The sequence below is a fragment of the Gadus macrocephalus genome, chromosome 16 (assembly GCF_031168955.1).
Source record: "Gadus macrocephalus chromosome 16, ASM3116895v1".
Lineage (NCBI taxonomy): Eukaryota > Metazoa > Chordata > Actinopteri > Gadiformes > Gadidae > Gadus > Gadus macrocephalus.
Genome location: NC_082397.1, coordinates 21,393,365 through 21,410,864, shown reverse-complemented (window position 1 = coordinate 21,410,864; position 17,500 = coordinate 21,393,365). Strand labels below are relative to the sequence as shown.

General features: G+C 47.2%; 1 protein-coding gene across 2 annotated transcripts in view; it reads right to left on the bottom strand.

Moving 5' to 3' along the window:
• The window catches only part of sgsm2 (small G protein signaling modulator 2), a 66,896-nt gene that overhangs the window by 3,788 nt on the left and 45,608 nt on the right, over positions 1-17,500 (bottom strand). The window contains exons 12-19 of one of the 2 annotated variants that reach the window (XM_060075974.1): positions 16,983-17,120; positions 13,255-13,423; positions 12,849-12,913; positions 9,331-9,476; positions 7,322-7,450; positions 4,559-4,741; positions 3,593-4,000; positions 467-591 (exon numbers count right to left, since the gene is read on the bottom strand). In XM_060075974.1, the coding sequence (XP_059931957.1) occupies positions 467-591; positions 3,593-4,000; positions 4,559-4,741; positions 7,322-7,450; positions 9,331-9,476; positions 12,849-12,913; positions 13,255-13,423; positions 16,983-17,120 (1,363 nt within the window). The remainder of the gene's footprint in view (positions 1-466; positions 592-3,592; positions 4,001-4,558; positions 4,742-7,321; positions 7,451-9,330; positions 9,477-12,848; positions 12,914-13,254; positions 13,424-16,982; positions 17,121-17,500) is intronic. The other variant, XM_060075975.1, reaches the window with a different exon arrangement.

Sequence of the window (17,500 nt, the reverse complement as noted above, 5' to 3'; positions counted from 1 at the left end):
ACCCCCCCCGTCCCCCGTCCCCGTCCCCCCCCGAAACCCGTTTCCAGAGCCAGATCACAGAATGACACAACATGTGCCACATTGGCAGAAAGGGCCAGTGAACTCCCATCTAATGGGGCGTCCACAAATGAACCCAAACATCACCAGTCTGAACCGGGGCTGCAACCAAGAATTACATTCTCTGAGGAACCGTTTAGTATACACAATGTCATAAATAAAAGCCCAGGCCAAGTCACCAGAGTCCACGCAGGGCTAAAGCTACATTTTATAATGATCCACGGGCAAACTAAAGCATTGAGCTGCAAATGTTTGGTATTTGTACTTGAAAAATTACTTAAAATGATTCATCGATTATCAAAAATATAGTCGGTTCCTTTTTCGATTCAACTGATGGACGGAGGTTTGCAGCCCCATTGCGGAGACATACAGGAGGTCAATGAGCGGCATGGGAGATCTGTTTGTTCACCTGCACATGATGTTGCGCAGTTTCTCCAGGTTGGCGGCGGTGAAGTAGCAGTAGTTGCGGTCGCAGCGCTGGACGTCCTTGTCTATTCTGTGCAGATTGAGGGCAACCGTGTCCAGCAGCTCGATCTGCACATGGACGACACAAAGAGCTGATGGGTGATGAGGTTTGTTAACACTGAACCAATAGAAGACATTACAGGTACAAAAAAACAATGTTTGTGTTGTGGTGGTCGGTATTGTAGTCGAGTATTGAAGGCCCCATCGAATGTAAACGAATAAAGGCAATCACACCGATTTCTTCAAATTCTTTTCGATGTACTAAAGATATTCTCAGGAAGTAGAAACTTTCTTATGAATGCTTAGAGATTCTGTAGGGAGTTGTATTGAGCACGATATTTATACAACACAACCAAAGAAAACCTTCCCTCTTTTCCTCTTTTACTACGTTTCACCAACCTTTTACATGAGTAGGCTTTCACCCCCCCCCCTTTGATTGACAGCCTCAATGGATTCCCATAACCAATCAGGGAAGAAATCCCTGATCATACAGAGACAGACAGACTCATCTTGAACTCATTTCAATCACTAACAGCTGATCACAAACCAATCATACATCTCTTATATCCTACCTGCAGAGCACCTTCAAGAGAATATATCTCCAATCATAACTGATTATTATAATATATTCAGTGGTAAGCATAAGTTTAGGCACCCATGCTAAAGTAGACTAAAAAGAGGAATAAAAAATAATCTTTTGGAAATTGATCTTATTGCCTTAATTAAACAAATGAGGAAAATTCAACCTATAAGGACACCAATTTTCTTTGTGAATGAATAATGTATCGATGGCATGGTTCGAGATTGGCATGGTTCTTTTCAGCCTAATAGCTGTTAGTTAGCCTAATGATTTCTCAATGAAAATCAAACCAGCAAATAGGCTAACTGAAATAAAACCATGCCAATCTCCAGGTATGGTTTTCATTTAAGATAGGGTTGTCTATATTTATGCACCCTGTATTTTCTTACGATACATTATTCATTCACAAAGAAAATCGGTGTCCTTATAGGTTGGATTTTTACCAATCCTTGTTGTTATTGTCCAATACGTGGGTTGAAAGAAAAAATTGGTTTGGTTTTTCATAATGATAATAATACCCTCTCCCTTCTCTGCTCCATGCCAGCCAGCTGGTAAGCTGGCTGAGGTATCTCACTATCATTCCCCAGAGAGGAAGAGCGCGGGCGGGGGAACATGAAGTCACGAGACGGAAATTATTAATATAAGATAATTAGAATTAAATTAAAGGGATACTTCACCCATTCAGAACCGGCGTTCTATCATCATAAAATCGCTATTGTAATATAAAAAAAAGTTTTTTTTTCCCAAAGTCTAACCCAGTCATCCCGTGGCCCAGCTTTCCTTATCGAATTTGAGATGACGTCAAATGACGCGTTTGACGTCATCTCGGGAGAACTTTGCTTGCCTGCTAGAAGGGCGAGGACTACAAACCACACATTGCAATAAGGAATGATGGGGGGGGGGGGGGGGGGGCGGGAGCTTGCGTACGAGATGTAAACACAATGTCCTCCATGTTTCTTCACCGCGAGAACAAATTTGCAGTGTGAAACAGCCGTGGATTTTGAAAATCTATTGTTAGATTTGGACATTCAGGGCTATTAGTACGAGCCAGAATACAGCCAGGAAGAATTGACACAAATAAAGGGAGAGGCAGCTGCGGCTGCAGCTGACCAAGCCTTGCCTGTTGCCGAGGACGAGGAGCCGGAGCGCGCCGGTTTGCTCTGTTCGCCTATAGACACTAACACAGAGTCCCTGTGCTGCAGCGAATTTCAGCGATGCCAGTTTCTTCGAGAATAAATGGCTGAATCTGGCGAGGACGGGGCCATGTGTGCAACCTCTCACCCAGGCTTTACGACTCATCTGAACAGTTGGGTATTGGATACATATTTCCAGACACAGAAAGTGAACTCGAAACGAAAGCCAAAGCCCTCCGGGAGAAACAGACGTCTGAGCATAGAGTAAGTGTTTATTTTTTTGGCTACAATAGTTTTGGGTCCCGGGGAACGTTACAATGTAGTTATCCGAAAGTAGCCGATCTTATTGGCAGACTATAGGCTACGTTACGTTAGCTTGAAGTCTGTGCAATGCTGTATAGGCTACTCAAGGCATCATTTTTATGTTGCTTTGCTAATGTTGTTGCTCTTTCTTTCTCAGACAGTATCGGCTTCCTGTGCTGTCCAGGCCATCAGAGCTAATTACCCAGCACAAGATAAGCAGTACCGTGGCTACCAGGAGACAGTAGATGCCTCTAGCAAATGTTTTATTTTTGTAAATAGTTCAAACAATTCATGTTGGTTGATGTGATTTGTTAACTAACCCAAGTGCTGTTATACTAAAGTAGGCCTACCGTATATGATAAACACTTATTTCAACTGGGGAGAAAATGTTGAGTACAAATACTTGATATGCTGAGCTACTGTAATTAGCAAATGTTTTTATGCTGTACGGTAATATGGAAATGAGGGCAGAAGTCTAAACTAGTCAACGTATCACGGGGATATGTTTACACAAAGTTTTCTCGCGCTACCACTCGCGCTAGGACCATGGGTCCTTCCCCCTCCAGAAGGAAACAGGCGGCGGTGCAGCGGGTGCAATGCACTGTGGTAGTTTTAGGATTTCTTACTTTTGAGCGAGAGAGACACTTTCAGCCTTTTCTCAGGCTAGGATGAACCGATTTAATTAATTTCTAGCACATTTATAATACATATGATTATTTACTTCATATAACCTTCATATCTCCACCGATGAAGTATCCCTTTAAGGTATAGCCTCTCAGAGATAACTACTAATGTAACATCGACATTGTCACATGATACTAGTATCATGTGCGTGTGTGTGTGTATGCGTGGATGTGTGTGCCTGTGCGTGTGTGTATGTGTGCATGTATGTGTATGTGTATGCGTGTGTGTGTGTGTGTGTGTGTGTGTGCGTGTGTGTGTGTGTGTGCATGTATGTGTATGTGTATGCGTGTGTGTGTGTGTGTGTGTGCGTGTGTGTGTGTGTGTGCGTGTGTGTGTGTGTGCGTGCGTGTGTGTGCGTGTGTACACATACGGTGTAGGAGGAGAGGAAGTGCGGGGTGCACTCGGAGCTGGTCCCCAGTTTGTCCAGCTGGCTGCACAGCCTCTCCTCACTCAGAGACTCCCGACTGGAGCTGCCCTGGCCCTCCTCAGGGGCCCCCCGTCCTCCTCCTCCTCGCCTGGGGCCCTCCTCCCCCCCGGGGCCCTCGTCCTCCATGCTCTGCCCGTCATCGATGCTGGAGAGGATCTGGGAGTGTCCCGAGGCCACAGAGTAGTTCCTGGACGACGGCAGGCCCGAGTCGGGCGAGTCAAACTCCACCAGGGGCCTCTCCTCGGGGCCCAGCGCGGCCGGCGGGACCAGGGTGGTCATACCGGGGGGGCCGTCGCCCCGGCCGGGGGCGTCCGGCCCGCCCAGGTCGGGCTCGTCCACAGACATGAACACCTGTAGGTGTTGGTGTGTTGGCGTGTTGGTAGGGAGACGAGGGGGTTGCTTAGTAACAGGGGGCAAAAGGTCAACTAAGTAGTTAATTTCATTCATTCACCCGTTTTATTTCATGCTTAGATGTAAGGTATACTAGTGGCGGATAACGAGACAGTATGTTTCATGGACTTTGATAGAAATGTTCTATTATATATTATATACATTTTTATGTGATGAGCATCACAATGATATTGGAGATCAATGTCCTTCTGTTAAGCACCCCACATTGTTAAAGAATTGCAGTCTGCAACATCCATTCCGCTTGGAGAACACCCTTCAAGCCAAACTGTAATCAAACTGTAATGTTGTCGCTTACGTTGTTTGATGCAGTACTCCCTTTATTTAGAAAATAGCCGAGCATTATGGTTCCCCTTTATATATAGCTGAGGAGTATATGCTTATATATTTATAAAAAATATATCATTCATAATATTATGCTGCAATTTGCGTGGCACTGCTGGAGTCGACTGGTGGTCAGGTACTCTTAAACTCTGTGTGAGAGATGCGTGTGTTCCCGACCTCGTTGCTGAGGGTGGAGTCTCTGTGGATGAGGCGCAGCACGTGGCTGTCGATGCTGCTGCCCGACGACAGCTTGGCGAAGATGGCCGACTGCACCTCCTTCTCCCGGTGCTTGACGATGACCTCGCAGGCCTTCCACTCCTTCATCACCTGCTGGTAGCGCTCGCTGATCTTCTCGTCCGTCTTCACGGGAGACACACATAGAGAGGAGTGAGCACACATAGAGGAGAGAGAGAGCACACAGACACATAGAGAGGAGAGAGAGAGAGCACACAGACACATAGAGGAGAGAGAGAGAGAGCACAGAGACACATAGAGAGGAGAGAGAGAGAGCACAGACACATAGAGAGGAGAGAGAGAGAGCACACAGACACATAGAGAGGAGAGAGAGAGAGAGCACACAGACACATAGAGGAGAGAGAGAGAGAGAGCACAGAGACACATAGAGAGGAGAGAGAGAGAGCACACAGACACATAGAGGAGAGAGAGAGAGAGCACAGAGACACATAGAGAGGAGAGAGAGAGAGCACACAGACACATAGAGGAGAGAGAGAGAGAGCACAGAGACACATAGAGAGGAGAGAGAGAGCACACAGACACATAGAGAGGAGAGAGAGAGAGCACACATAGAGGAGAGAGAGCACACAGACACATAGAGAGGAGAGAGAGAGAGCACACAGACAGATAGAGAGGAGAGAGAGAGAGCACACATAGAGGAGAGAGAGAGCACACAGACACATAGAGAGGAGAGAGAGAGCACACAGACACATAGAGGGGAGAGAGAGAGCACACAGACACATAGAGGAGAGAGAGAGAGCACAGAGACACATAGAGAGGAGAGAGAGAGCACACAGACACATAGAGAGGAGAGAGAGAGCACACAGACACATAGAGAGGAGAGAAAGCACACAGACACATAGATAGGAGAGAGAGAGAGAGAGAGCACACAGACACATAGAGAGGAGAGAGAGAGCACACAGACACATAGAGAGGAGAGAGAGAGAGCACACAGACACATAGAGAGGAGAGAGAGAGAGAGCACACAGACACAGAGAGAGGAGAGAGAGAGAGCACACAGACACATAGAGAGGAGAGAGAGAGCACACAGACACAGAGAGAGGAGAGAGAGAGAGCACACAGACACATAGAGAGGAGAGAGAGAGAGAGAGAGATCACAGACACATAGAGAGGAGAGAGAGCACACATACACATAGAGGAGAGAGAGAGCACACAGACACATAGAGGAGAGAGAGAGCACACAGACACATGGAGAGGAGAGAGAGAGAGAGAGCACACAGACACACATAGAGGAGAGAGAGAGCACACAGACACATAGAGAGGAGAGAGAGAGCACAGAGACACATAGAGAGGAGAGAGAGAGAGCACACAGACACATAGAGAGGAGAGAGAGAGCACACAGACACACAGAGAGGAGAGAGAGAGAGCACACAGACACATAGAGAGGAGAGAGAGAGAGCACACAGACACATAGAGAGGAGAGAGAGAGAGCACACAGACACATAGAGAGGAGAGAGAGCACACAGACACATAGAGAGGAGAGAGAGAGAGCACACAGACACATAGAGAGGAGAGAGAGAGCACACAGACACAGAGAGAGGAGAGAGAGCACAGACACATAGAGAGGAGAGAGAGAGAGAGCACACAGACACATAGAGAGGAGAGAGAGAGCACACAGACACATAGAGAGGAGAGAGAGCACACAGACACATAGAGAGGAGAGAGAGAGCACACAGACACATAGAGGAGAGAGAGAGAGCACACAGACACATAGAGAGGAGAGAGAGAGCACACAGACACATAGAGGAGATAGAGAGAGCACACAGACACATAGAGAGGAAAGAGAGAGCACACAGACACATAGAAAGGAGAGAGAGAGCACAGAGACACATAGAGAGGAGAGAGAGAGCACACAGACACATAGAGGAGAGAGAGAGAGAGAGCACACAGACACATAGAGGAGAGAGAGAGAGCACACAGACACATAGAGAGGAGAGAGAGAGCACACAGACACATAGAGAGGAGAGAGAGAGAGCACACAGACACAGAGAGGAGAGAGAGAGAGCACACAGACACATAGAGAGGAGAGAGAGAGAGCACACAGACACATAGAGGAGATAGAGAGAGCACACAGAGAGGACGCACAGAGGAGAAACACACACAGAGGAGAGACACAAAGAGGAGAGACACAAAGAGGAGAGAGCACTCACAGAGGAAAGACACACACAGAGGAGAGAGCAGAGGAGAGACACACACAGAGGAGAGGGCAGAGGGGGTCAGGCGGGAAACTATCGGCAACGGTCACGTTATCCAGGTAAAAAAGGGATTCACACGCGCATGCATCCACGCACGCACAATTACCTTATCTCCTACCCTACACATAATACATTATCAAATTGATTACAGAAATGTCTGACACATAAGATATGATGATAAGATAGTACTTTGTTGCTCCCAGGCAGACAATTTTGATGCCACAGCAGAAAGTACAGGAAAAAAGTAGTTGATGAAAATAGATACGAATTGAAAAGAATAAATCCACAGACTGTTCATTCACATATAGCGATGTGAGATGTTAAGAGACACAATTTCACTATGACCACTAAACTGTCCATACAGTTGCAGTTGTGAAACAGTATTGCTTATGAACCCATGGTACTGGTGCTTCGTGTGGGTCTCACCTGTCCCATGGGTTCACAGTATGGACTCTGAACCGATGGTACTGGTGCTTCGTGTGGGTCTCACCTGGCTCATGTCCTTCTTGGGCATGCCAAACTTGTAGTGCCCCAGGAGGAAGGGCCACACCTCCTTCCTGATCTCCGGCTGAACCCCGCCGTAGTACACCAGCCGCAGCAGCTCCAGCTCCTTGTAGTTCTACTGGCAGAGAGGGGGAGAGAAAGGGTGAGAGGGAGATCAGCAAAATATCATACATTGTTCAAAAAATCAAAAGATCAAAAAAATATTATTTCAATGTACTTTAGAGAGAGGGCAATGGATTGGGCCGTTTCCTTTTACAAACGTGTATTTTTGTATTGTTTATATCCATACATATTTACACACCCACACACACACACACACACACACACACACACACACACACACACACACACACACACACACACACACACACACACACACACACACACACACACACACACACACACACACACTTGTTTCATGCATTGTATTCATTCATTGTAATGCATTTATTTTTATTACCATGCTTTGCAAAACCCTTTTTTATTTCAATCTTATGCCAATAAAGCTTTATCAAATAAAAAGGAATTGATTGGGAAACAGGGTGACAGAGAGAGAGAGAGAGAGAGAGAGAGAGAGAGAGAGAGAGAGAGAGACAGAGAGAGAGAGAGAGAGAGAGAGAGAGAGAGAGAGAAGGGTTGAAAGAGAGTGGGAAAGAGAGTGAGAGAGAGACTTGGCTAACGCCCTGTGCTACCACATAATTTTGGATAATCACTGAAGGGCCGCTGCTATGTCCTTCTATAATACAATATAATAATAATAATAATAATGATACATCAAATAACGGATACAATGTGTCAGAAGGTTCTCGTCCGACTCCAGAGGGCTATGACTGTGCGTGAAGCGTAGAAAATAAGTCAATAAATAAACACATCCATTTAAATTGACATATTCATCCTATTTAATCCTTTTAACGTTACGGTTGTGCCAACGGTAAAACCCAGACATAAACAAAGCTACAGGAACATGCAGAGCCGTGAGGCTGGACGGCGGATGGGGAAGCGTGTGGGGCTAAAAGAGGAGTGAGTTATGTGAGGAGCAGCGGGGAGAGAGAACACATTAAGATCAATGCGAAGGAGAGATGGAGATAGATGAGCACAGTCGCCCAAGATAGCACATCCAGGAAGAGAGTGTAAATTAGTAATGATTTTGCCAGTGAGATTGAAAGTGGATACAAATATAACTCAGGAAGCACCAGAGACCAGCCTAATAACCCTACTGTATTAATAAAAGACCCACATTTAATATATACCTAAAGAGCAGAGTAGTCTGACTACAAGCTGGTATGTTCTGGGTACGATCCCCACTGGAGCCCAGCTCCATGGGCCCTATAGTGACATGACCTCCCTTTACTTCTGGATGCATATGATGGCACAAGCTTTTTTTAGGAACCTTGCTGCATGTATGAATTTTTGTATGTTTCAATGTATGTGAGAGTGTGTGTGAGAGTATGTGTGTGTGTGTGTGTGTGTGTGTGTGTGTGTGTGTGTGTGTGTGTGTGTGTGTGTGTGTGTGTGTGTGTGTGTGTGTGTGTGTGTGTGTGTGTGTGTGTGTGTGTGTGTGTGTGTGTGTGTGTGTGTGTGTGTGTGTGTGTGTGTGTGTGTGCGTGTGTGCATGCATGTATTAACTAGAATCTTGGTGCATTTCTTTGTCTTTAGGGTGAAAGCCCACACCAGATGTTCCACTCTGTTGGACGATAAAGTTAATCTTGAGCTGAGGCATCTTCTCAATGAACGATGCACTTGAAAAAGATGACGCGGTGACCGTTTATCTCTCCTCTTGACAACCTCTTATGGAGCCACTTCATGATAATAACCTTGCAATAACTCACTTGCTATTGCACCCATTCTACAATGTAAACCCTCTTCTGGTTCTGTGTGCCTCTTCAATGCTAGTGGCTGACGCTACATCGGAAAAACGATGGTGTCAGGGTGACACACGGGATACCGCGAGGGCCATTGACGAGAGTGCAGCTGGTCTCCAGCCGCTCCACCCACCTTGCAGTCCTTCTGGTACTTGCTCCATACCTCCTTGCTCAGGCCTCCGGCCGCCTCGCAGGGCTTGTCCGGGGGCACGATGTTGTGATGGACCAGGGCCGACAGGTGAGTGCGCACTGTGGACAGGTGTCGGCAGTAGGCCAGCCCTGGGGAGACGGGAGGTGGTGTTCAGACACAGATACAACGGCACCGAGCGGAAAGGAGAACGCCCTCACCCTGCTGCCCGCAGAAACAAAACTGTGCTGACAAACGGATTCAATGGGTTCATCTACAAATCTATCCCCTGCATCGACTCCAAACAAATGAATCTACATTGCATCTACGATTCATAATACTACCATTGTGCATGTTTACATATTTTATGTAAATGTAATGTATCATTGGTTTGTAATTGATATCTTTTTTTATTCTACTGCTAGCCTGTACTGTGTACTGTGGGACCCAGATTTCCCGTTTGGGATCAATTATATTATCTAATCCAATTCAAAGCCCTTCTCAAGCTGCCATGTTTTCACGAAGTAATGACCAGACATGCCTCTGCCTGAGAGAGTGGAACCCTTTACCAAAGCAGTGGGGGTGCACGGTATTGACAAAAGATGATTTTGTGAAGTACATAAAGAATTATTCATAACATATCAAAACAGCAAGTGTTCTGACAACACAAGGGTTTAAAATATTCATATTGGATCGGTGTCCAATAAATAAAGCCCATGTCTACAGGAAAAATACACTTAAAAAACAAATGAGAAGAAGAAATTTGTATCCGACACAGGGCCCATCACCGCACTTGTAGAAGACATTGGGCACTTACCCCTTCTCCTCACTGGTAGAGGCTACCCAGTACAGGCTAACAACAATAAGTATGTCAACCACACACACAGTCCAATGCAGCTTTTGCGATCAGAAAGGCCAGATCGGAAACACACGTCCGACGTCCACCCTCAACACTTGAATACGCACTCTGTGGCCGGATCTGTTCCTTGTAAGATAAAAAGCTTTACAATAACGAATGCCAGCCAGGGACGATCCGATATACAGACTGAAAGAAAATGATATCCCAGCGTCAGTGGCGGACTCAGACTGTTTGAAGGGCAGGGGCGAAAAAATAAAAAGGGCACATTCTGGACAACATGGGGCCCCACCAGCGGACACAGTGGCTTTTCTAACTTGATGGTGTTTTGTTCCCCCAACGGAGCCTTAAAGGCAGCGCTGCCTGAAAGGTCCTATCCCCTAACCTTAGCAAGCGCTGCCTTGAAGGTCCCATTCGGGGCACTTGTTACATCTCCATGTAGCACTTAAAAGAATAGTTGGGCTCATGATTGAAACGGGGGGTCTGGGGGTCCCCCCCCCCAGAATTTTTTTTTTACTTCAAAGACACTGTTTCCCCTCATTCTAGCGACTTTATAAACACCAAAATGAGTTGTTCAAATCATTGTGCACTTTCACATTTTAGCCAAAGAAAGGAGGATGCCTTACTGCTTTCATCTTTACTAACATTTAAGTAAAAATTAGACTGGAGAAAATTCAATGTGCCGCTACCATACAGTCTTTGACCGCTGACAGCCAGCTACGGAAACATTTAAGGAAGTTTTTTCTTCATGTTGAGGTGATAGCTGACCATTATCGTCTCTCTTGCATGAAATGACCTACACTTGAATGATCTTGAACGCTCAAAAAATGTATATACATTTTAAACGGATTATGCAAACTGAAAATATTAAGTTTTTTTAATTTGGCATCTAATTGTGCTTTTCCCCTATGGGTACTGACATACCCTTAATCCGCTTTTTGCTTCGTTATCCAGTGGAGATTGAAGTACCACTCGATGTAGCTGTTTGTCAGGGCGACGCCACATGAAAGCAACACCTCGCATTCCCCGTTCTTCAGCTACCAAAGAGAGGAACGTCTGCACCTCAATAGCTAACCACAACATGTTTTTTTCGGTTTGCCATATTCTTGCTCCAGAGGGCACATCATCATCATCAGGGGCAACCTAGGGCACTCATTAATTTTTGTTCACGTGTAAATGGCAGCCAATAAGGCACTTTCTCTCATTTTCACCACCATAGAGGGCACTTTAGCACACTTTTTCAACCATGGGGGCACCAGACAGACAGAAGGGCACTAGAAGGGCACCAGACGGGCAGAAGAGCACTAGAAGGGCACTATAAGGACCAGACGAGCAGAGGGCACTATCAGGGCACTAGAAGGGCACTGGAAGGGCACTAGAAGGGCACTATAAGGACCAGACGAGCAGAAGGGCACTATCAGGGTACTAGAAGGACCAGACGGGCAGAAGGGGACTATCAGGGCACTAGAAGGACCAGACGGGCAGAAGGGGACTATCAGGGCACTAGAAGGGCACCAGACAGGCAGAAGGACACTATCAGGGTACTAAAGGGGGCACTAAAAGGGCACTAGACGAGCAGAAGGGGACTATAAGGGCACTCATTAAGGCACGTCATTGAATTTTCTTGTTCTAGAGGGCACATCATCATCATTTATTGTATGAAGGAGCACCCTAGAGGGCACCTAATCATGTTTTGCACGTGAAAAGGGCAGCCAATAAGGAATTTCCTCTCGTTTTTGACACTCTTGAAGGGCACTTTAGCGCGATTTTTCAACCATTGAGCCACGTGGGGGGGGGGGCGGTTGCCCCCCCTGCCCCCCCCCCCTGAGTCCTCCACTGCCCAGCGTAGCGCTGCTGTGGTGATGTATTCAAATATTCACATCTCGGTAGCACCTTATGCAGCTTGAACGTCATTGTTTTTGAGTAAGAAATATATTGGCCATTAAATATCATGCTCTGAATAAGTGATGAGGCACAGAGATATGATCACCGCTGTGTGTCTCTGTGTGTCTGGCGGTGTTTACCTGCCCACAATGTGGGCCCACATTGTTGTTAACATTTCCATTTTGTCACATTTAGGGCATTTTGGCCGACGCTAATATCCAAAGAAACAATTCATACACACACTCATGGTGTAGTCACCCATGCAAGGCGCAGCCAGCTCGTCGGGAGCAGTTGCGGTCAGGTGTCTTGCTCAGGGACACCTCGACACTCAACAACGAACTAAGCCTGACCACCTCAGGATGTGCTCTATGTGCTCTAGCCCAATCGGATCACAATGTGAGCAGGATCCGATCTGGGGCCGTCCAGACCTGACCTTTATTGCCTCCTGCCGTGATTGGATGATAAAGGCTGCATTGAAACGACAAGTGTGACCGAGGGCTCTTTCTCTTCTCCCAATCAAAGGTTCACCCCCTTCGGTCGGGGTACGCTCCATAGGGTGCGTACCCCATTGTTAGTGGACCTGTGCACTCATACTTGCTATTGACAGAGAAACCGGCCAATGGACGTCATTTGATAGCGGTTTAAGTCTCGTAGCCAATTGCGCGGTGTGATATTGCAACATGGGTATTGAGTCGATATATCTTGTCCCGGTAGTCACCACCACGAGGAGAAATCCACCGACCCGTCCTCTAGAGATGGTGCATCAGTAAGGTGTTATACTCACATCCATAAAAGGCCCGGGAGACAATTTGCCTCTTCATGTTCTGGCAAAGCATCTTCAATGGGATCCTGACAACAAACATACACAAATAAATCAGTCAGTCACGAGGTGCAGCTACTGCTCCACTGCCTGCAATCCAAAATGCCCTCCAGTGATTCCCTGCAGTCGTGTTTAAAGAAGCATGATACACTAAAACTAAACTGCAGGGACAACACCATCGCTGGGGAAACACATCTTATTGCAATTGCTGTTCATGGCTGGTTCAAATCAGTTTAATCTCACATAAAAATAGGAACTGAGTACAGACAGGAAATAACATTTATGAGGTTTAATAACTGGTTCAGTGATTGGATAGTCTTTAAGCCAAAGTTAAACCCTTTCCATCAAGAGCAGCGGATGAAGAACATACGTGTGTATATCGGAGGTTTCGTGGATACAGGTGCAAGTGGAGTCGAAGGACGCATTGCTGCCACCTGTGGAACAGGACAGGCATGATGACAAGTGGCTCGTAAGCTCAGCCTGTTGCCACGACGATGGGCTGCTGCCAAAGGCCTGCATCTCCGATGTATCGCCGTGATCTGAGCCAGAAGGAGGGAAGGTGAGAAGGAAGGGCGAGAGAGATCATGGAAGAGACAAGCGAGAAAGAGAGAGAGAGAGAGAGAGAGAGAGAGAGAGAGAGGTCTCAATGCTTAGAAACAAAGCTAACAAAATGACGAAAATGACCTACACCTCAGTTAGCCAATCTGAAAAACCATACCATTCTGTTGAATTAAGGTCTGGTTTGGATCCTCAACTTTTTTTTTCAGGAGCAAAACATCATGAGACAGGTTCCTCATTCAATGAACAACCGTATTAAATACATGATATGTTTCCAAACGATCAAACTGTCATATTAAGACATCCTCATTTATATGGAGAGAAAAAAATGGTTATTCACTCATCTTGCAACAAGAGCTGGTATAACAAAGTATATCTTGGAAAGAAAACCCTGTAGGAGTAATGAGGATGAGGAAGACGACATTTGGAAGGCAGGTACAGCAGTGCATTCTGGGGGATGGACTGTTACAGGGGATGGAGGGGAGCCATGCTTGTTCCGGGTGCATTCAAAAATGAAGAAGAAAGAAGTTGGTCCGACCAGGAAATGGGCGTATATCCACTCCCTGGTCATTACTATAGTAAGTAGTAATAACCAAGGGCCCGTTAAGAGAGGCAGATATAATAAGACAGGGTGAACAGAGAGAGAGAGAGAGAGAGAGAGAGAGAGAGAGAGAGAGAGAGAGAGAGAGAGAGAGAGAGAGAGAGAGAGAGAGAGAGAGAGAGAGAGAGAGAGAGAGAGAGAGAGAGAGAGAGAGAGAGAGAGAGAGAGAGGGTTATAGTATCATAGATAGGATGTTGCTGATGTCCAGGCCATGCACAATGGATGCAGCCAGAACCGTACAAGAAAAAGCCCACACCAAACGACAAAAAAAAACTGACAATGAACAGGCACAGAAACTAAAATAAACAAAAAAACTAACAAAATCATTAATCATTGAGAAAAATAAAACCATTATAGAAATGCTCTTCTCCTTAATTCTTCAGGTTGGATCGGATGACCTGTCCTAAATAATATGTAGCTGTGCTTTGGAATCAGACTCACCCACCCCATAGAAAATCATATGAAAAATATGAATAATAATATTAATATTAATAATAATAATAATAATAATAATGTACATTATAATGTACATTATAATTACAAATCATAAGAAAAAGAGTTCAACCCAAAAGAGGGACGGGGAGAAGAGCCAGGTGGCGACCCCTTCCCTCTGCACGCTGTACTGCGCTTTACGCCCCTTTTAAAAGCCGCCACGCCTTCAACTGGTGGTGTGTGTGGTCTTATTTAATTTAGTGCGTTGTGGTCGAGTCATACAAGCACTCAAGAGGAGGACTCCCACGCTCACCCACTGCGGAACCCCACAGCCACAAATCAAATCTTGAGGATGGAGAGGGGGAGGGGAGGGGGGGAAGGAGAGGTGGGGGTAATGGTGAGGTTAGTGAAGAATTACAGTGAACAGCATTGCAGCGATTAAAAACAAATAAAAAAAAACAAATAAAAAAAATTGCACAGAAGAGAGTTACGCCCAAACCAAAATGAACAAAAACGAAAAAATGAAACAAATGTGACGACAAAAGAGGTTATGAGGTATTGGAAAATAATATTCTGTGGAACCAATAAGCCAAACTACAAACCCGTTGTTTGATTAAAAACAACCACAACAATGAAGGAGGTGTTCTTCCCATGCAAAAGGGTCAAGCAGGTTGCATGTGAAGGGGACGGGGACGGGGACAGAGAGGAGACGTTTGCAGAGAACGCAGCAGAGTAAAGATAATGCAAAGTGAGAAATTAAAAGCAGTGCGTACGTCAGAGCGAAACACCAAAGCAGAACCTAGCCAGCGCATTCACCCAACCCAACAGTGGCGAGGGTGCCTTCAGAGCTGCTATTTTACCTTCCTACAGGGGAGGAACCATCCATAGAGGTACAGTTTATAGACAAGAGGTCCAAACTCGAATGTCTAGCTTCACTCCTGAAGGGGATTTTGGGAAGTGTGTGAATCAATGTTGACAGTCCATGGGAAGAGAAAGCAGTATATTTTCACTAAAAGCTGTGCTGATGTCTGAGCCAGGAGGTAGGCCTGCTTGTCGACCTCACAGGCCTGCGTCTCCATACTAACAAGTGGATAGAAACCCTTGGTGTTGCAGTGTCAATATTTCTATTCTTCTCACTAGCTGGTATAGGTAGATGAAAGGGAATTCTACAAATCGGACACGCGATATCCCAAGGCTACCACTCAATACTTGAAATCCAATGGAATCAGATGGAAGCACAGGGCCAACTAGGCGATCAAAACACGGGAATCGACCCCAGGACATCCTGACGCACACTCAGGTGTGTAAGACGGTCTGAAAATAACTAGAAAACATGAATGGCCTGGAGCTCAATCTGGCCTCGCTACGCGGCCCCAGGGGTTTCCACGACAACACACACACAGCGACGCACTCTGGGCTATTTTTAGACAGTTGTACGGCGCCGGTACATCAGGTATAACATTCTGTATAACACTCCCCCCACACACACACACACACACACACACACACACACACACACACACACACACACACACACACACACACACACACACACACACACACACACACACACACACACACACACACACACACACACACACACACACACACACACACACACGCACACACACACACACCCTGCTCCCCCACCTCCCTCTCTGATCGCGCTCCTCTACCTGCTGCTCTGCGTCTCGGACCAGCGGGGGGTCCGCGAGCGACGTGGCGACGCAAACTCTGCCACAAGACGTCCCCTTGCGCCGTTGTCTTATCACAGCGCAGCCGCGTCATGTCGCCGTATTAAGCCTCCATCGTGTATACTGCTTGAAACATGCACTATTGTCACAGGGTTCATGTACAGTCCACAACACAGTTTGTCTATGATCTCGCGCATATGATTTGTCTGATGCCAGATTCAAGCTCTTTCAAACGTATCCGTCTGGAGATGAATACGCGCACGTCGTCGGGCTCCAGGGGTCTAAGGGAGCCGGCCTGTCAACCCCGTGAGCGTGAAACACAACAAGCTCAACCTAAAGACACAAACATCCACCGTTTCGCCGTGCAACAGGGGACATACACACACTGCTCCTCCCCGGGGGGGGGACACGCAGACACACACACGGCCCCGTGTGATTTCGACAACCAGGATCCACATCCCAACCCCCAGCCACGGTTGTCATGACAACACCTCCTCATTTACACACACACACACACATATACACACACACACATGCACACACCCTACAACTCACTGTTGGGTTACACCGGAGAGAGACGGGGGGGGGGGGGGGGGTGTAGAGATTGCAGCCAGGGGGAGGAGGCGGCAGGCGGGCAGTCAGGCTGAGGGTTAGCGGAGGAGCAAGAGGCGGGGGAGGGGTTAGAGACAGGACAGGATGAGGGGAGGGGTGATGGTGGGAGGGGTTATTCAGGATGGCGTGACGCAGGGCATGGGGTTCAGGAGGGTAGGGGGTGGGAGGGGGGTGCTGTGTTTTTTAAAAGGTGATAAAAACCTTTCATGACATTGGGGTCTGTGAGGTTCCGCGAGCAGATCATTGAGAGCATGGCGTGCAGCCTGTCCTCCTCCTCCTCGTCGTCGTCCAGCGACGGCGCGCGGCTGCCCGTGGTGTGGTGGTAGTTTATTGTGACCGCTGCCGCCGCCGCCGCCGCCGCGCCCCGGGACAACAGAGAACACGGTTAGAACAGCAGTTACAGCGCCCCCCTGCCCCCCCCCCGCCGGGGGGGGGACCAGAGGGGGGTCTCTGAGGTCTGACCGGTGTCTCCTTCTCCTGGGCCTTTGTGTTCTTTAAAGGGGGCTGCAGGTCAGATTTAAGGGCTGCCCTTTGAGGGGGGGATTGGTGAAGGAAAGACAAAGCCCTCCGTCAGCTGTTAGTGAGGGGAGTCTGTGAGGACGTCTGTCTCGGGTGGGCTGTGCCCGCCCCTCTCTATCAGCCCCTTTGTTTATGAGACCGCTCCCGGGTCGTTTCTGACCAATCGTGGAATCACTTCCCTGATTGGTTTGGGGAACCCT